General features: G+C 42.8%; 1 protein-coding gene across 2 annotated transcripts in view; it reads right to left on the reverse strand.

The window, feature by feature from the left end:
• GRK3 (G protein-coupled receptor kinase 3) overlaps positions 1–21,542 on the reverse strand; it is a 123,006-nt gene that overhangs the window by 25,941 nt on the left and 75,523 nt on the right. For both annotated transcript variants that reach the window (XM_082853197.1, XM_082853198.1), the window contains 7 exons: positions 19,834–19,885; positions 17,618–17,709; positions 15,103–15,202; positions 8,631–8,709; positions 6,741–6,871; positions 4,465–4,559; positions 217–324 (listed from right to left, as the gene is read on the reverse strand). In XM_082853197.1, the coding sequence (XP_082709323.1) occupies positions 217–324; positions 4,465–4,559; positions 6,741–6,871; positions 8,631–8,709; positions 15,103–15,202; positions 17,618–17,709; positions 19,834–19,885 (657 nt within the window). The remainder of the gene's footprint in view (positions 1–216; positions 325–4,464; positions 4,560–6,740; positions 6,872–8,630; positions 8,710–15,102; positions 15,203–17,617; positions 17,710–19,833; positions 19,886–21,542) is intronic.

The raw sequence follows: 21,542 nt of genomic DNA on the forward strand, positions 1-21,542 counted from the left end.
CTTCCTGGTATGGAACAAAAATACCGAAAGCTTATGGGAAAGAAACTCTCACTTTTACGGGCAGAAAGAGCTGTGGGCATCGCCTGGATCAGTGTGTGGCTTAAAGATCACTGTGTGATCTAAAACGATATTAGCACCTAATAACATGTAAATATTTGGGATTTTGATCCAAGTGCATGCCATGGTGATGGTACTAAGAGGACGCATTTCACTCACCCTCTCAGAAGTTTGAAAAGCATACAACCCAGGGAGAACCAGTCAGCACTGCTGTCGTACGCAGTCCCTTTCTGCAGGACCTCGGGAGCCATGTACCCGTGGGTGCCCCTAGGGAGAAGAAAGGGTATGTGCGGTTATCAGTGCTTGCAGACCTTATAAAATATTCCCAGCTCATCAAGAGGTCTGAGCATCATTCATCAATGTCGGCAACTATGAACAAGGGGGAGGGGACGACAGTGCTTCCACCAAATATGATTCAGCAAACACCCAGTGGGAAAACGATCTTTCCTGTCTTCATTAGGATAGAACTGAATACAAATAAACTACCATACGAAATGAATGTGAACAGTGCGCGCACTCCACGGTCTCAGAGGTGAAATGTGAATCTCGGGAGTCCTTCCTCACTACAGCCAGGAGGAGCCAAGGGCAGGCCCGTTTGGGGGCTCTCCTGAGGAGATGTGTGGGGCCGGGGAAGGGAGCGGGGGGAGGGGGTGGTGAACAGTGACCACACCGTAGCGCTAGAGACCTGGAAGGGATGGGCACGGGCGTCCCCGTGTGGCGCCACCCTCCCGTGCTGAGGACCAGGGCTCGCACACATGCCCATCGTATCTCCCACCCTTCCACGGTCACGATGGTCTCCAAGGCAGGGCGGGCATGGGGGGGACACGCCGACAGGTACGGAGACGGAGAAATCGCGTATCCGGTTTGAAGAGCTGCTGACAGCTCAACGGACTCAGCCACGCAAATGTGCAGGCGACTTGCAGGAAGCTGAGAAAAATCACCTGGGAGGACAACCATTTATAGATAATACGTGTTATCTGCGACTCAAAGTCCTTTCCCATTCTGCGACTCCCCACCCCTCCTTAAAGATCTGAGCACGCACTGTTCCGAGCGCGCAAGAGAGGGCTCGTGGGGAACTTTCAAAGACGTGGCCTGAAAGGGCCCCGAAAAAGCCTTTAACTGTAGCTCTGTTCCCATCCTCCATTGATTTTCTTCACTGATAGAATGGGTGATAAAATGACACCTTCATCCCACAGGGGTGCCGTGAGGATCACACGTATGTAATGGGCTTAGGGTAGTGCTGGCTCTTAAAAAGAACTCAACTTATGTTAGGGATTTTATTCTCTATCCTTATGTTATTATAATCCTTTTTAACTTATGCTCGGAAACAGTGAGAATCTGCTCCGAGAAGTGATCCTGGCTCAGCACTGGGCCCGATACCCTCTCGATACCGAGTTCTATCTTGAAAGACTTTTCTCCAACAGTGAAAACGGGCACTGGTCCATCCCTCAGCAAAGCTCTGCCATCCAGAAACCAAAGTCTGACAGCGTGAGGTCAGCAAGGCACACTGTGAGAGTCAGAGGTTTCCTCAATGGGCCTCCAAGCCATTTTCTGGGGAGGTTTAACTTTGCTGTTGCTGGGAAAACCTCTGTGGTGACCTTTTTAACCTGCGATTCTCGGGATCAAAACCCAGTTCTGGGATGGGAAGATCTCAACGAGGATAAATGCATGGGGTTAACGCAGATCACGTCTCTGAGTGGACGCTGGACACAGCAGAGCGCTGGACCTGCCCACCTCCACGGTTTTCAGCTCCTGCCTACAGGGCAGCACCTAGCGCTCCCTGCCGCTTCCCACTGACGATCTGTGCTGTTCATGCTGAAAGAACACTTGAGCATTTGAAGACACGGTGACAGGGGACTGAGCTTTGTGGTCCCGGATAAAATAAGCTGGGACTCAGTGAGTCACTGACGATCTGTTTCGTTCCAAAAACAAAGTGTTTCTGTGTCATTTGGTGGCTGCTCCATGGTTCACTTTCAGTTTGTCAGAATTTGATTCCATCACTAGAGGGACTGAGTCTAAACCTGGCTGGAGAACCAACCACAACGCTGCTGTGCAGACGGGCCAGCGTCTGACGAAGTCCTGGCATCACACCTACGGCTTTGAAAAGACCAGAGAAGCCCAGTCTAGGGTGAAATTCTGGCCACAAATCTTTAGTCTCGTACCAAGGCGATCCTCTCAAAGCCTCAGGGGGTTCAGACAGAGTGTAAGGAACACAAGCTTTCGAGTCGGACAGAACTGGATCTTAAGTCTAGCCCCACGATGTGCCAGGCATGTGACTCTGTTCAAGTTCCTTAGTTTCTCTGAACCTCAGTTTCCATCCCATAAAAGTAGATGATTATAACCCATGCCCTGTGGGTCCTCTGTGAAGATAACAACATATTCAGAGCAGCCGGCCACACATGCCTGGGACAGCCGACGTTCAACTCATGGCATGAGTGCTGTCCCTCAGACCAGTCACTTCCTGGACAGCCCCCGGGCTGCTGGTTCCAGGAGGTCAGGGAGCTCTTCCGCCTCAGTCCCCGCTGCATCGCCAGCACCTGGCACACAGCCAATGTGAAGTAAATACTTATTACATGAAGGAGTTGACTTCACCCTCACAAGTGTCACGTGAAGTAAGCAGCATTGTTACTACCTCTTTATAGAGGAGAAAAATGAGGCTGGTGCCACGTGGAAGGAGGATTCAAACCCACATCTGCTGACTCAGAAGCCTTTGCTCTCAGCCGTGATATGCCTCCTCTACTCAAAAACACAAAATTTTGTTGTGCGTTTATCCTTTTTAAGTAGTGGCCCCACTATCATCGTTTAAACATGAAAATCAACCTTCCCGATCCCATCCCTTTACAGATGCTGTTCAGCTATGGACAAAAGCCCGTCTTTCAGAGCTGACATGTGAATTACACTAAGAAGAGGGGGAGGTCCTATAAGGGAATAAGTAGCTCTGCATCTGAAAGTTAATTCCTTTGGGAGATTAACTCTTCTGAGCTCTCGGATTCATATTCAGTTGTGACTATACTAAATTGAAGAAATTAGCATACCAAATAGCCGTGGCATTAAAAATTCAAATGATTCTCTTAAAAATGTCTGATGAACTCCCTGGGAGAGGCTTATACAACCCCAGGTTCTGGCCTCATAATTGTCAAGTGCTGGCAAAATGCTAAGGCTTTTATCACCATATCCCAGATTCTGTAGGAAGAGAGAAACATGGTTACAGAAACGGTGCTAATCGCTATTAACATCTGATCAGGGCTTTAAATGGCAATTCTGATTTAACGTAGCCCCTCATAAAGTACTGCAGTTTTAGAACCACTTTATTTTTAGTCCCCCACACACACACACAAAAAAACAGGATTTATAGTTTATTTTCTGCACGGATGCATGAAATGAGACTCCTGGGAGTTACTTCAAGACCACTCAACACAGTAATGATGCACAATAAAATGGAATTTTAAGAGCTTCACTGCTAAGACTGATATATTGAAAAAGAAAAATCAAGCAAAAGTCACCTGTTTTTCCACAAACTGCACATATGTCCACATCTTCCACCCAGATAAACTGATACTAAAGAAATAGGAATAAAAACCAGTACGTATTCCGTTCTGCTTCTCCTGAGCCCCGGGGCCTCTACTTCATACTCCTGTTGTCATTTTAACAATCTCAGGTTCAGGGAAGTCCTTGGGCCAGTGTCAACACTTGCAGAACAAGCATGGCCACTGCTGGAAGCAGCTTAGGGTCCCCTGAGAGGGGACAGGTGCTGGCCGACGGCCAGGGCGTCAGGGAGCTTCCTCTGCATGGTTGTTTAGAGGACGAATGTAATATTCAGATCTAACAATATGACCTGCATTAAAAGCTTGAACTGCAAGGAGATGATTTAAATTAAAAAAAGAACTCTAATTTCTTTTTAGCAAAAAAACCCCAAACTTTTGAAAAAGAAGGAAAAAGTAGATGGAGAGAGAAACCTGACCTCTGGGCCTTCCTTGGAAAGTTCTACGCAATTGCCTGTGCACCTTCTTTGGCATATAAGCTTTCAGGGGTCTATTACTACCTCTACCCTACAGATAAAGAGACTGAGGGTCAAGCAGGTGAGCTGCTTGCCTCAGGGTCATACAGCCAGCACGGATTTGGGTCTGCTGCTGAGGCCCCTATCTTTCCCTTAGACCACCCTGCCCCCGGGCAGCTACACTGTGGGTCCCTGCATGTTCCCCCAAATGGTGAGAGCGAGCACACCACCACCCTTATCTCCTCTTCCACAGCCTGGGATACGGGACCTTCCCCTGACCCGGCACTGCCACATGCTGAAAATCGCTATTGGCAAGAAAAAAATGGGGGAACAAATGACCACGTCGGGGTCTGAGTGAATAGGCAAGTTGAGTTAGGAAACGACAGTGACAGAGGTGCTATACTACTCACACACTCGCGTGCGGCTTCTTTTTGGAAAAATCGCAGGCAAGACCAAGGTCTGATATCCTAACGTGTCCGTGTTCATCCAAGAGGATATTTGCGGGCTAAAATGAAAGAGAAGGTGATCTTCAAGAGTCCCCAACATGTCCCAGGGGCTAACTTCTAAAACTATTGGCACTTGATATCTCATTATTTTATCACAGTTCATTCCTACACATGAATCCTAGCATTAATTATATCATCACATCCAAATGGGGCACGATACTGAAAATGACATGTTTCATGTTAATTTCAGCAGGAAAGTGGTAATGACAGATGGGAAGGATTCTACTCATTTGATGACGGAACACAGGGCAGGTAAGACTGGAGGGTTACAACCACAGTCTATCGGAGTTAAAGTATTTCTTTTTCACAGCAACAAGTGCAATCCAGCCAGAATGGTGAGTCTCTCCACAAAGGGAGTGAGTCCACAGGCTCCTTGGCCTCTGGAACTACTAGGACTTCAGAGAATGAAGCCACGAAGCACAGCACAGAAAGGAATCTTGTAAAAATATACAAATAGTGACCAAAGAAATCAAAATATTCCACAGTGCCACATTAATCCCGATAAACGTCATTTCTGTTTATTAGTACAGAGTCAACAGAGGGCCCTACCAAATGACCAAATATGATTTTGACCACAACTCTGATGAGATGTATCCATTAAGATTAGATTTAGTCAGCATAATCGTGGAAACCAAAGCTCTTCTCCCTAATACACACTGAATTACAGTCATCTTGATATTTTTCTGCTGGAGATCAGCTATTGATTTGATTGAAATAAAAATAATGGCATGCCATTATAAACCTGAAGCGTGAATAGTCACGAATGACTAGAATTAAGTCTGAATGGAAATTACATAATACCATTGCCTACTAAATAGCTTAGAAGACAAAAATACTGCATCAAGATGACTAGAAACCAGTTATAGATCTAAATTAAAATGTATTACAATGGCGCTCCATGGGCCTTCGGCGTGTATTTTATTCTTCTGCAAAACTCACCATGAGGAAATAAAATGTCATGTGCCAACCAGTGTCTAATTATTTCTAATGTGATGAAAATACTTTTTTTCTTCTTTATGTTCATATGAAGAAGGCTAAAGGGGAGTAATTCTTTAACCTTGCAGGAGGTTTTAAAAGTTACAAAGTCCCTTGTGAAAAACATAATATGCCCAACACTAAAATACACCATTTTAGATTCTTAGGAGGTAACCTTTAAAAGCTAATCAAAACACGTGAGCAAAGGAACATCATGTGTACATTTTAGCTGGTTAACCTGGGTTCAGGTTAAGAAGGAAGCAGAGAGGAGGCAAACCCACTCTCCTCCCAACCTCCTTGGGAAGTTGCCATGGCTATCATTTTTCTTCTCACCATTATTTACACCTTTATACATCTGTGAGATCATTTCTATATAGTTTGTCAAGGTCCCGTTTATCTCCTCCCCCATCTTCATGCGGCTGGCTAGACGAATATCACCGCGGATGTTACCAAGCAAACTCCCAGCTCCCTCCTTAACGCAGAACCTGGGACCAAGCATCATGGTCTGGAATGGAAAAACTCAGAACGCACTTATTTCCTTTTTTTCAAGTCCAGTAAGATTTTAAAGAGAACCACAGTGAAGAAGCCCAAGCATGGAAGACTGGGGCTATGTAGTTCAGGGATTTGAAAATCCGTTAGTGATTTTTTAAGGCAAATTCAAAACAATCTGAGGCTCAGAGAGTGCCCTTTGGGGGAAATTCTCCACGCTGTCAGCCACTCTGCCCTGATCGGATCAGGCTTGCCTCAAATGAGTTATAACTCAGCCCTTCAACGTGTTAGTTCACAGGTAGATACTTCCCGTAAGACACATATGTTCTCTGCTAGTTCACCTTTGTACACCTCCTGGTCTCACACCAGAGCCAGTTGCTTAGTGAACATTAATGGAATTACAATCAATTGTAAAATGGGCGACAACAAAACACCCCTACCCTGCTTTTCACTAATTAACCAATTAAAGTTTTTGAGTTGGCATATGTGCTGCACCAGGCACGGAGGTAATAGGGACAAGGAGGATGGAGTCCTTAGAACAGAGTTCAGAGTCCGGAGGAGACCGACATCACAAAGGTGATGCCTTTATCGGGGCTGAGACGAGGAAAATGACAGGATACCATGAAAGAGGTGGAAACGCCTGTTAGACCACAACTGCAATACAACACCTATTGCACAGGTCCGATAAACGGAAGGAGTCTGTCCAATGGCCTTACCTTCAAATCTCTGTAAACGACAAACCGATTGTGCATGTGTTCCAGCCCCAGGATGACTTCTGTGGCATAAAACCGCATCTCCTTCTCAGAAAACACCCCGTGCTGTGAAAGGTGATAGTGCAAATCGCCCCCTGGAATCAGAGACGTGGAATTTAAATTCAGTGCATTAATGTCAAGGGAACAAAAACCACTGCCATCCTGCATAGTTATGATACAGTCGAAAAAGGTAAACTATGCTTCTGCTTTGTCTCCCTCCCTCCCTCCCTCCCTCTCTCTATATCTATATCTATATCTATATCTATATCTATATCTATGTATGTCATTGATTTCTGTAATTTGACCAAATGCTTTAAAAATTCTAGAGAAAACTAAAACATTGAGAAGACTTAGATGTGACAATGGCCAGGACGATATGAAACAAAGCCACCGTTCTCTGACAGGTATCACAGCTCCCAGATGTACCATCAAGGGGGAGGGAGGGTTAGCTAATCTGCTCTGATTACTTGCGTTCTGGCTAATAACTCAATCAACCCATGTAGTGATCCAGTAGGTGGCTTAGCAACTCATTCTGTGGACAATAAATAGTAAGGAAACAAAACAAACACATTGATCATATTGATAGATATATGAGAAAGTAAATACAGCAAAATTTTAACTGGTAAAACCCAGGTGGTGTGTATTCGGGTGTCCCCAGTAAAATGCTTTCAATTCTGCCATATGTTTAGAGTTTTCATACTAAAATGTTGGCAAAGGTAAATCATCATATGGCCTCAAGTTACAGAGACACAGAAGGCCACAACCAGGGGAAGGGAATGTTCTTATAAAGTATAAAAGAAGAGCCTCAATTGATCTACAAAAGTTCATGTGTGTCCAACTTTACTGCCCTTGATTTTATAAGTACCTTCCTGTTCACACACACATATTCCTGTATAACCACTACCAGATCAAGGTGTAGAAGATTTCCGGCATTGCTGAAGGCTTCCCATGCCCATCCCAGGCAGTATATCAGCTCACAGCCCCTAATTAAAGCCAGTCGGACTCTATTGTAACCTCTCCCCCCATAGATGAGTTTTGCCACTTCCGATGGTCACATAAATAGACTCACACAGGGGACATGCTGCTGTGTCCGGCTGTGTCTGCTCATTATAATGTGTGTGGAAATTCCTTCACGCTGTTGGGTAGGTCTGATTTTAAATCAAACACTCAAAATGTAATGAAACTTCAAGTGAATTTCAAAAAAGGTATTTCATTTGTTGAACTGTACATCTTAATTTCCGCTCTCGTTACTAAAAATGCTTTGAGCATATATCATGTCACTTTCTAGTATTAAAAAACTACTTTTCTAGCTAAAACTCTTTCATCATTCTCTGGGTCATCAGTCACAGTTTAAAAGATCAATGTACAGTGGAACTGGGCTAAACGCATAGAAGACTGGGCTAAAATCTGTCCTGGCTCAAAGTCAGTCCTTCAAAGTTGGTTTTTAAATACATTTCTATCTTCAGCCTATGTATCTTTAGGAGGCATTTCATTCCTAAAAGTTGAGGGCCAGGAACACGCAAACTAAACATCCAGGCCAGTTGCATTCCAGAAAATCAAGTTTCACTGTATTTTAACTATTTTATGAAAATCTTTTCTAGAAAATGCAACTTCCTGGGGAGAGACTGGGAGGGCCAGAGGGCTATGGCAGTCAACATTTTTAAATGAAGTTGAACTGAAAATTGAAGAATAAAGGGTTTCCTTAAACTCCAGGAGGAATTTAGTTACCTGAAAGACCCAAGTGGCCAGTCTGTCGGGAGCAACGCAGGCTAAGATAAAACATCATGAAAACACAAACAAACAACACCATGGCAAAGTCTTGCAGTGTATTCAGACTTCCCAAGGCTTGCTCACCGTTCATCAGATCCAAGATGAAGCAGAGTTTATCTGGCGTATGGAAGGCATAGGTCATACAGACAATGAAAGGACAATCCTGGAGTGAAAAAAATATATATGAGAAAAGCAAAAGCTGCCCTGGAAAGCGCATCTACTGCCAAACACCATCTACACTTTTTTTTTTATCCACGCCACTGCCCCGTGCATGAAACACAGACACCTACCTGGTAAGTTTAACAGACCCAGGAAAGTGGGTCTGGTTCCGTGGAAAAATGCACAGAGACACAACACTGCTAATTAGAGATGAACTCAAAGGTGCTCTGTCACTCTGATTCAATCATGACTCCTCTATCTACATCTTCAAAAGACTCAGATTCTACAGAAGAATATTACTGCCTTACTAGTCTTTCTGTTGGTCTACATTTCAGTTCTGGCTAGTCAAGTATCCATTTCAATCTCTGATTCTGAGGTTGGAAGAACCATACCATGGGGGGAAATGTTATCTATAATTACTGTTTTGAAGCACTGAGAATAAAAATGAAATTAAATTAGCTTTTGAAAGTGGAAAAATGTACCAGAGCCGAGGACAGAAAAACTCAATTGTAAAGATGCCAATTTTCCCTCAGATTAATCTCTAGATTCCATGCACTCTTAATTAAAATGAAAATTGACAAACTAATCCCAAAATTTATATGGAAATGTAAACGGCCAAGAAAAGTTCAGATACACTTGAAGAAAAATAAGGCTGGAAAACTCATAGTGCTAGATATCAAGACTTACGGTAAAGCAACAGTAATTTGGTATGGAACTAGCAGACAAATCGACCAGTAGAACAGAACAGAATCCTGAAGTAGACCCACATGTAAATGCTCATTCGACTTGTAATAAAGTGACCCAGCAGGGTGGGGGGGAAAGCATGGCCTTTTCAATCAGTGGTGCCGGAGCAACAGGCTATCTGTACAATCAGCTGTGGACATTCACCCCTACCTCACACCACACACTAACTTCAACCCCAGGTGGATATAGACCGCAAGGTAAAACGATAAAGCTTCTAGGAGAAAACCAAAGAGAACAACTTCAGGACCTTAGGGTGAAGTAAAGACTTCTTAAACAGGCCACAAAAAGCACTAACAATAAAAATATTGGTAAGCTAAACTAAAAGAAAAGTAAGAACTTCTGTTCTTCAGAAGACACCAGTAAGAGAGTAAAAAGGTGAGTCACAGAATGGTAGAAGATATTTGCAATCCATATATATCTTGAATATATAAAGAACTCTCAACAATCAATAAAGAAAAAGCAAACAACCCAGTAGAAAAATGGCAAAAGAGAAACAACAACAACAATAAAAATAATAATGTAGGCACTTCACACAAGAGAGTATCAAACGGCCCGCAAGCCTATAAACAGATGCTAGGCCTCAGTTTTCCCTAAAGAAACGCAAATTGAAAATCACAACGTGTCATCACTAAAACCCATGAGAATGGCTAACGTTAAATAGGCTGACAATGCCAAGTGTTGCAAAGGTATGGAGTTAATGGAACTTCCAGTATGGCGCTGGGAAGGCAGAATGGTACTACCACTTTCACGAGATGTTCAGTGGGATCTGCTAAAGTTGATCACTACCTGCAAAGCCTATGAGCCAGCATTTCTACCCCGGGGTATTTACCCAACAGCAATCTGGACTCATGTGCACCAAGGACATGAGAATGGTCCTCATGGCACTATTCAAAATAGCCCCAAACCAGGAAATAACCCCAATGTCTACCCACAGGAGGATGGATACACGAATTGTGGCACATTTATATGATGGAATACTATAGAACAGGGGCCACCAAACATTTTCTGCAAAGGGCTGGACAGTAAATATTTTAAGCTTTGCAGGCTTCATCCAGTCTCTATCACATATTCTTCTTTGTTTCTTTTCTTTACAATGCTTTAAAAAGGAAAAAACCATTCTTAGTTCATGGGCTGTGAACACAAGCCAGATTTGGTCCCTGGGCCACACACATAGCCTGGTGACCCCTGCTATTTAGCTACAGAAGGCGCTGTTGCTAAGAGCAACGACTCAGATGCATCTCGCAAGCAACACTGAGTGAGAGAAGCCAGACACAAAAAGAGTACATTTATATGAAGTTTCAACACGGGCAAAGGTAAATTACGGTTTTAGACATCTGGGTAGTAGTTAGCTTGGGCGTGGGGTGAGTGGCTGGGAGGGACACAGGGAGACTTCTGGAACACCGGTAACTTTTTATCTCTTGACATGGGTGCTGGATACACACACGTGTTCCCTGGTGAGAATCCATCAGTGCCCCACTAGATCTAGAACTAGGTCCATTGAGATAAATATACAGTGTACACTTGCCACTCAACTGATTCAGGTAACAAATGGCATGAAATATCTATAACCACTTTCTTAACAGAAGCAAAGAATTATTAAATTCCACAGAAAAGTATTCAAATTTTAACGGAATAATCTGAAACAGAATTCACATTGTTCATACCTGTCGATTAAGGGCATATAGATAAATCTGTCTTAACACATTCCTATGTGCTCAAGATTCATGAACTTGAACTCAATTTCCACAAATCTTCTGGAGGAAGTTACTCCAGAATGAATGACAAAATTCATTTTGTGGTTACCTAGTTTTCCTTAGAGGTCTGTTGAGAGGTGTTAGTGTTTACTAATGTTAAGATATATTTTGCGTTAAATAGGTAAAATAAGGGTGTTACCCTTTATCTGTTAAAAGCCATGTGGTTCTCGGTGGGTGGGTACCCTCCTACTTGCGATCCCACCAGTGTTTCACCAGCGATGGCTCATTCTGCTCCAAATATCATGCTTCTTCCTTAATGGGGTTCCCCACATACTCTGGTTCCTGATCTGATGAACAATTCATCTCCAGAGCAGAGAAGCGGGTGGACCAGGAACTTAGTAAAGCCCGGGTCTTTCCCAGCTTGAGAGAGCAACTCCACTCACTTCACCCAGAGGACGAATAGAGCCCGGGAAGGGGGGTATTTCTGAACATGATGGTGTATGATCATTCTAACGACAGCCCTGAGAACACTGCAAAAGGTCAAAGTATAGTTAAGATGCTACGTTATTAAGATGGGACATGAATTGGAGATTTAGAATCACAGGCCACCGGAGTAGAAAAGGCTCTTAAGAAAGAAAGAAAAAAAATCACGTGGTCCGATTTCTTTATTTTAAAGACAAGGAAAGTAAACTCCCCACCCACTAAAAGGGAAATGTCTTGCCTGAGGTCACAAAGGAATTTGGTAGCCAGCCAAGATTCAAACCCCAGCTCTCTGACCCTGGACTCTTGGCAGAGCTGTCCTACGTTACCCTACTTACGAAGGCAGAGTTTCCATAGCAACATGAAATAAAAGCTGCGCTAAAGGGATTTGACTTGGTTACCTCTACAGAATTTGCTGACCATGATCCCTCATCTCTCAGGCCCTGAGCAGATACCATCTTGAGTCTCAGGTGGGGTCCGAGACACAAAGAACTGAACACTGACCCAAGTGGACAAACAGGCAGCGGTTTAATGATGGTGTTGGTACGGTTTCAAAGATAATTGTGGTTAAGATGTTCTGCCTTGATTACAAATTCAAGGTAAATAAGAACTACGGGGTTTTTTACAGGTGGATACTTAAATAAAAGCTCTTCAGCAAGGAACTGTCTTCTTTGATTTCCTACCTAGTGAGCAAAATAGACTGCATTTTGCAGGAACTTAAAAGTGTGATAAAATAGACCGTTAAGTAATCCTTCAGAACATTTCTCTACACTGCAGTCAGAGGAACCTTCTCAGACTTGCAAGGCTTCTCATGTTATCTTCCTACTTCAAACACTTTGTTTCCAACGGCTCTTAAGATTTTTAAAACTCCTCAGTACTGGCCCAGAAAACTCTTTCTGGTCTGGTCTGGCCTCTGCTTGCCTCTCTCCCTTACAACTTCATCTTGTGGTCCTTACCCTGTCACTTCTGACCCCACCTCTGCCCACCTTCTGTGACTCCCCAGAACTTCCGTGCTCGGGACCCACACGTGCCCCGGCACCTCCTCTGACTTCAGAGGAGCATTTGTGGACAATACTTCCGCCCTGCTAAATGCCTTCTGAGCACCGTGGACCTGTCTTTCCTACCTCTTGCCACGTGTTCCAATGATCAACGCATTTGTGAGACTGTCTGCATCACTCTACGCAGCTCTATAAGAACAAGGACCAAACTAGGGTTTCAGGACCCCCGTCTCGTAGCGGAGGGCCCGGCACAATCTAGGTCTCAAGTATGGATCAAGGAATGAATGAGCAATGCTTCTCATGAACAACACTTGACTTAATTAATGAAAGTGCTGACGGCTCCCCCCAGTCATGGACATACATGTCCTTGATTCCCTTTTTACTACCCGAAAGTTACAGAATAAAACTGGGAACAGTACTTCCTACTATCTCTTTGGGGGATGAGAAGTAGGAATCCTCAATTTGAGAGTGAAAGAGAAAAACAACTTTCTAGTAAATAGAAAACTCTGCTGGGTGACTCTGGCTCATTTTCACGCCAACACCTTAGGAAATCATACTGATACAGGCCGATCTAAAGCCTCCCCTAAGAAGGCAATTTTAAACTGAAGATTACTTAAATCCTATAAACCGTGGCCTTTCATTAGCAAAAACAATTCCAAATAACTTTATTACAATTCTTTCAATTCTTTACTACAATTCTTTAAATTATATACTTATACATGTTTAAAATGCTAAACAGTTTCGATATTTGAATAAAAAATATAAACAAGCCTTTTAAATTAGCTCAAAGCAGTAGCTCAATATAACCCCAATTTTGTATTTATTCCCTTACGGGTGGACCAGTGAGGAGCTCTACAACTACTTAACGACTCTCCCTCACCTGAGTGAAACAAAAATGCCACATGAAAATTAAAATTGTACGTATATTTTTCCAACACCAAAAATTTTTTTCCATAGGCTTTCCTGTGAATAAATATCCAAGGCTTTGAGATAACTCGTTAAAAATTAATATTTTAATAAAGCACTTAAAATCTGCAGTAAACACACATCCATGTCTGAAATGAAGACACAGACACTTCAATAGATACTAGAAGCCAATGCTATTCACGTTGATTCCAATACAGTGTGCAGGCCACTCAGATTCCATTCCAATCAGTTAAAATCTTGGCCATGCACACAGGGTAACTCTTATTTGAAATGCTTAATGTCCATACGTTGGCAGGTAGAGGCACATAATTAGACATTACTATTCATAGCAATGGCATTTTCATCTGTTATAGTTGAGCTAAATTATGATATTCATTGGCTTCGATAGCAAACAGACTTTCCAGAACCACTTAAAACTAATGCTAGAATAATATAAACACCAACACAATGAATACAGGTGACAAACAACAAAACATGGAGCCTACAAAGGGATGAGAAAAGAACACTGGGGCTGTCCAGGGAGTCTGGGGACTCTGGGCAAAGAAATGATGTCTCTGGGTCTCAGGTTCCTTGCTAAACTAGCTGAAAGGAATTCTTTGAGTCACCATTAAGATCTGAGTCTTTCAAAACCTTTGTGTGAAGATGACCTTATTTAGAACCCAGCTATGATAGTTGGAAGCACCATCCCGCCTCCCCTGGGGCCCCTTGTCTCACTTGCCAGGACACGTGGGCACTGCCCAGGTTCCTGGGATGGTGGGTTTTTCTGGGTGTCTTTATATACATCTGTACAGGTAAATAAAAGCCGAGGTTTTGATCCTGGGTGATACTACTAACAGGAAAAGAAATCAGAACGGGACACTGCTTTGCAAGTCAAGATGACACAGCGTAAAAGCTTGCTTTTACACATGCCGAGCTAAAAATGACAGCCTGACATGCAAAGAAAACATCGAACAGGCAGAAACGTAGTGCTGGAAATGGAAAAGGCCAGCGTCCACAGCAGGTAAAAGTAGCAAGTGCTGAGAAGATGAGGTTCCCTCCAAATGAAACCCGGCCTGGGGAGCACCCTGAAGGGACAACTGGGGTTTGACTAAGCCCAGTCACTTCCTCTCTATCAGTTTGTGAAGGACGGGAGCTACATTTCTCTTACTTTTTCTTCTCTGGGTTAGTCTTTCTCAGTCACACAGCCAATTCTTAACTATATTCAAGTGATATTTTTTTTGGCATTGATATGATTATTTTCTGCCATCTCTGCAACCATATTCCACAAAGAAGGAAGTCATAAATACTCACTAAAGGGACAAGTTGTCAGTGTGCACAGCGATGGTGGCTAGTACGTTCCTAATTCCCAAATTAGACAGAGGTAATACCTGAATTATTCTTTATACTAACTTAGGCTGCTGCTCCCTGCTCTAAATTCTAATCCCCCCAAGAACTGGCTAGCCGCTTAATTCACCAGAAAAAAAAATGCCTGTATTTTAAATAAATTGTCCTGATACAAAAACCAAAAAACAAACAAACCAACCAACCCAAGAGTGTTGAAAATTGAATACTTACTCCTGTGCTCACCAGGGACAACATGATCCTTTCATTTAAGGCTAAGGTTTCTCCTTGTTTCATCTTGATCCTCTTCTTATCCAAGCATTTCATCGCATACCTAGAAACATAAATATTATTGAAAAATCTGCACTGAGAATACATCTAAACGGATTAAATGATACGCATCACACCGGGGGAAGTTTCTAAAGAGGGGCTAAGTGTTTTAAAGAAGCAAAATGCTTCTAAGAAACTAAGGAAATCTGAATCAAGTGGAGACTTCAGTCAATAACATATTTGTTCGTTCATTGTGACGAGTGTCCCACACTAAGTAAGATGAGGATACTGGGCATGGGGTACACGGGGAGTACATCCTGTACTATTTCTGCACTTTTTCTGTAAACCTAAAATAACTGTAAAATAAAAAGGCTATTTTAAAAAAATCAAGCAATAATCAAGATATTTCTATTATTATATGAATTGATGTTTCAGTTAAATAAGAGCATAAAGTAGATGGATATAAAATTCAGGGAAATAAATTTTGTATGTATTGCCGCTGCCTAGTACCACCGTGTGTGTGTGTGTGTGTGTGTGTGTGTGTGTGTGTGTGTGTGTGTTTTGTGGAGGTGCTGTACGTGTCATATTTAGCATTTAGGAATTGTGAATTCAGCACTGGTCAAGATTTAATAAGCTCGTAGAGTGTAAGACTCTAAACTGTTGATGACTGACCAAATGGGAAGGGAAAGCGTGCGTCCAAAACTCCGTGTCCTAAAGTGGCACTTTACTGATTTGTTATAAATCTATACTTAAGTTATCATATTTCAAATAATAAAAAGAATCAGTAAGATTTTTACATTCAATTTATATTCAAGTTAGTTGAGAAGAAACCGCTGACAGCTTAAGATTTTTGAAGATTTGGAACAAACTCACATTAAGGAAATACAGACATGTTACTCAGCACACTCTGTAATCACAGGATAAAGAAAGCAGATGCTGGGCTTCCCTGGTGGCGCTGTGGTTGAGAGTCCGCCTGCCGATGCAGGGGACACGGGTTCGTGCCCCGGTCCGGGAAGATCCCACATGCCGCGGAGCAGCTGGGCCTGTGAGCCATGGCCGCTGAGCCTGCGCGTCTGGAGCCTGTGCTCCGCAACGGGAGAGGCTGCGACAGTGAGAGGCCCGCGTACCGCAAAAAAAAAAAAAAAAAAAAAAAAAAAGGAAGCAGATGCTTTTTCAGCAGGACAAGGGAAAGCTGAAAGGAAATTTTTACAAGGGTTCTGGGGACTTGAGAATTCTGCATGCATGACTAAACTCCCACTGATACACTATTTCACGACACCCAGGTATACCAGTTGTCTGGCTGTGGTAGGACACACAAAATCCACTTATTCCTAACTTACAACTTATAATGTTATGAGCTACAGCAAAACAGAGATAGATGTTCAAATTTGATATTTTTATCCACTCTTCCAGGAGTTCTGTATGACAAATCCATTTGCGAGACATTGATTGGCTTAATTATGGGATCAAATATTGGCTTAATTATGGGATCAAAGCCCAACAGAGCACACATGAAGTGACGCGTTCTTGAAATATTTTTTATGATAAAGAATTTTCAAAATGCCTCACACTACTTCTATCACCACCCTGCTGTGATGATGTTTAATAAGACCTTTGGATTGCAGACCACAGAGAAGGTGGCACCCACAGGTCTTGAGCCCCTCAGAGTAAGCAAGCTGAGGGCCCCCCGCCCCCAAGGGCAGGTGGCAGGTCACTGTCACTGGCAGCCGGGAGGCTGCAAAGGACGTGCTCGAGGATTCATGGGAGCTGAGCTTGGCCACTTCCTAGCTGTGTGACTCCTGAGAAGCGTCTACCCTTAACCTATAAAATAGAAGACTATTTACCACGCCCGGGCGGTTTCCGAGAGTCGGGTGAAATTGTAAATGTGTATGAAGAGACAAATTGATATTATTTACTTCTGACAACAACACGTGACAGACTGGGCATCCTCAACACCTCGACAAGCAGTTACGATGAAGTAAAACTAAAATTTAGTGAAAGGTAATGAACGACAAGTAAAGTGCATCATTTAGGATCAGAAAGCCCACCGTGCAGCACAGAACTGGAAGGTATTTTTTCTATCACCCCAAACTGCACATGCTAAATCACAGGTGGGTCAGAAGAGAATGTCTCTCCCCTGCAAAGCAGAGAATTCTTTGCAGTCTGATCGGACTGGGAGGCCACACATAACACCCCTTCTTGGCCACCTCTGGATTCCTGGCTCTTCACCCACGGCCTGAACCACTGCAGGCTCCCGATACACGGCTTCTGGTTACCTTCCCATTTAGCCCTAAGAGGCAGCAGTTCCAGATCATCTCGTTTGCTATGCTTTACAAAATACAGCCTATTTCCTTCTGAGGTAAATTACTGCAGGAGTGAGATCACGGGCTTCCATAAATCTACACAGGGGTTTCCTTTTGATGCGAGCATAAAATTCTCTTAATATTCCCAGCAAAATATACGAGCCTAGAAAGCTTACATTTTTCCAGTGTCTGCTTTCCTGCAACCATATACTTCACCGAATCCTCCTCGTCCAATAATCCTATGTACGCTGAAATCATTCATGGTCAACTGTGAATTCAAAATGCGACATGGAAACGTAAAACTGCATAAAAATTATGCTGTTGTTTTCATGTAAAACATATACAGTCATTAAAATAGCGATTCGGATACAACTGCCCTTTCCGTGACTGGTCCCTCAAACTGAGAGGTGAGAAGCACAAGGTGGCAGGACATTCTGGAACCACCTTCTATGCAAACTGCACAGAATGCACACCACGGAGGCAAATGGGAAGATGACACAGTGGTAGCTGAGTTAGATTGGTTTTCCGATCTCATAAATCTTATATTGGACGAGGTACGCTTTGAAGACAAGTGAATGTGAAATTTCCACTCAAAACACAAAGCAACATCAGCTACTCTGAAGTCTAAAGTTGGGAACAGTTCAGCAAGGCCAGGAACGTAATGGTAGAAAAATAGGCCCACGTCAAGGCCATCTATGTTTTCCTAACCGTGGGCCATATGATCAGAAAGCCCAACAGATGCTGGCCGTGTTGAGTGTTTTATCAATAACGTCAGTGAGTAGAGAGGACTCATGCTGGGCGTGTGAGCATGAAACCAGACCAAGTGTGAGTAACTCTATGAAGAGGCTTTATTCATAAGCACTTTGTCAGTATCATCCCAGCAATGCCCTGCTTCCTAAGCAGTTTTCATGGCATTAGACAGTACAAAGGCAGATAGATAGTCCTATGTTCGTGGTAAGAGGCCATCAGATAACAGCAAATGCCTACTAGTTTATGTATCCTGGCAAATGAAGGGTCAGATGCTTGAAGGGTTTCCCCAGACAACCCTTCAAATATCATGTCTGCAGCCAGGGAGGGGCATCTGGCCCACTAGTTTCATGTTTGGTGCTCAGAGGACATGAGGATGTGAAGCCATGAGGATACCACGTCTGCCAAAGGAACTCAAGCACAAGGAAGATCCACAGCAGATGTAAGGGATTTTTTTTTTTGGCCGTGCTGCGGCATGCCACAGCAACAGACCAGGGATCGAACCCGTGCTCCCTGCAGTGGAAGCATGGAGCCCTAACCGCTGGACCGCCAGGGAAGTCCCAATAAGGGATTATTTTTAAAAATGTGTCACTGCCTGTTGCTTCTCAATCCTGCCAGGAAATGGGGTGGAGAGAGGAGGTTTAAAAAGAAGAAGGGGCTTTCCTGGTGGCACAGTGGTTGGGAATCTGTCTGCCAATGCAGGGGACATGGGTTCGAGCCCTGGCCTGGGAAGATCCCACATGCCGTGGAGCAACTAAGCCCGTGAGCCACAACTACTGAGCCTGCGCATCTGGAGCCTGAGCTCCGCAACGGGAGAGGCCGCGATAGTGAGAGGCCCGCGCACCGCGATGAAGAGTGGCCCCCGCTCGCCGCAACTGGAGAAAGCCCTCGCACAGAAACGAAGACCCAACACAGCCAAAAGTAATTAAATTAATTAATTAATTAAAAAAAAAAGCAGAAGAAAAGATCCCACTTCTTCCAATAGTACTGCTCAAGTAAAAAACTAAAAAAAAAAAAATCCAGTTATTTCTTTTTCTCAATGGCAAACCTATGTGAAGGGAGAGCACGAAGGAAAGGGGAAGAGAAACGCACACTCTAAAAGCGAAGTAAAGAACGTGCCCTAGAATTACTGACAGTGAAAAGCTAACAGAAGATACAATGCTAAGGTGTTAATGTCAGAAAGTAGCCTGTCTTTGAGGACTGCTTTTATCATTCTCAAAATAACAAAAAAGATGAAACCGTGGTCTAGTAAAAGATGTCATCTTGTTTATTACATCATTGCGCCTAAGAATAAAAAAAGGAACTTTACCAAGATGGCATAAGGCACGGGCATATGGGAATTACATTATGCAGAAGACTTGTATTTTTACAACTACTTCTGTTAAAAGGTCAATTACCGCTTAAAATAACCATTCTTAAATAAATAAACACATTCTTACATGAATATGAGAAAAGAGAATTAAAATTCAAAGTGTTTACAATTGGGTATAGGAGGATGGAGTTTTCATGCCTAAAGCCGTAAGCACGACATCTGCTTGGGCAGCGTGTTACCCTGGGGAGTACGCTGCCGAATAAACTATTTTCTCACGAAGCTGAGCCAGGGGAAATTTTTATTTAAAAAAAGAAAGGCAGAGATGATACTCACATGGATATTTAATTCCACGTTTTTCCACTGACAAAATCGAGTGAACTTGTCACTGAAAAAGAACGTAAGGAATTACTGAAAAGTTAAATATCGAGTTAACTGAGAAACTAGAATTGTACTGCTTGTGTTGCTTCTCAAACGGCGTACGTTTTCCTAAACATTTTCTCACAAAGGATTCACCTGGTATTTAAGGCCTTATTTTATGATTCAAATTGAAGACTTTGTGCTTCTCCTTTAATTGTCATTATGCTGTGGTAACATCTTTATCTGAGTCAGCACTGTCCAATAGACGGGTAACAGAAGCTGCGTACGTAATTTAATTTTAATAATATATTTTATCTAAACCAATATATCAAAAAATTATCATTTCAACACAAAATTAAATCAAATCAATATACAATTTTAATGAGATAGTCTACAGTCTTGCTTTTCTATGAAGTCTTTGAAATCTGGTGGGTATTTGCCCATCTTAATTCAGACTAATCATATTTCAAGAGTTCCACAGCTCCACGTGGTCAGTGGCTACCATACTGGACAGTGCAGCTCTCAATGACAAAAAAATTGCTGTTTACAAATAATTAGAGGGGTAGCAAATATAATACCTAAATAGTGCTTATCATGTCCCAGGCCCTGTTCATCTACTCCTTCAACAACTCCGTGATCAGGTACCGTCATGATGCCCCAACCTACAGCCAAGACCACCTGAGCTTGCCCAAGGTCACACAGAGAGAGAATGGGTGGAGCCGGATTTGAACCCAAACCAATGTCTGCCTCACAAAGATGCAAACAGTGCAGGAGAGAAACCCTCAGACGAGAATCGCAAGATGGAAGTCATACTGCATTGATAAGCGCCCAGTTTACTCAACTGCTGGAGGAGTGTTTTTTTCATCCATGAAGTAAGAAACATATCTATCCCATTAATAAAGGCATGATTGGGATTATTTTTTATTAATGAGCAACATATCTATAAAATGTTTGCTTTTAATTTTTTTTTTCAGAAGAAATGCATTCTGGATTGAATATTCCTTAAAAGCAAAGAACATTTCTGGTGATTGTTGGACTTCATCTAGCCCCTGGCATGATTCCTTACATAGGAACGGTATTCAGGGTTCTATGAAGGAATGAATGAATTAAAAAAGGAAGAAAGGGAAGGAGAGAGAAAGGCAGGAAGAGAGGGAGGGAGTTCTTATGAAGTGCAAGTTACAGGTATTATCAGCACTATAATACGATGCCTTAAGGCATCCAAATATCCCAGGTCCCTGGGGGTTTCATCTAATATGCCTTCTAAGGATCTTTTAAAAATATTTCTGAGGCTAATAATCAAATTAAGAACTCAAAGCAGAAGAACTCTTGTAATTACATTGCATCTTTTTTCAGTGACTCTGAAATGACTTTTAAAGAGTGTTTCACTGATCCTCCTAACATCTCTATGAGGTCAGTAAAATAAATTTTGAGTTTCTGAGAGTTATTTCAAAGAGTTTTTTTTTTTAAAGCATGGTGAGTGCAAAAGGTGAAACCACACTGGGGTGAATAAATCCATGACTTTGAAATCACTTGGTGTGTGAGGCTAGCTCACACCCTGCCTTCTTACGGATTCTGGAGTTCAGAGATGGCAACGGTGGTGGGGGTGTGGGGGGGTGTGATCTGTCACATTTTATGAACTTGCAAACTAGCTGGGGAGGGTAAACAACCAGGGAGAGAGAAGTGGC

The sequence above is a fragment of the Leucopleurus acutus genome, assembly GCF_964270905.1.
Source record: "Leucopleurus acutus genome assembly, chromosome: 13".
NCBI lineage: Eukaryota > Metazoa > Chordata > Mammalia > Artiodactyla > Delphinidae > Leucopleurus > Leucopleurus acutus.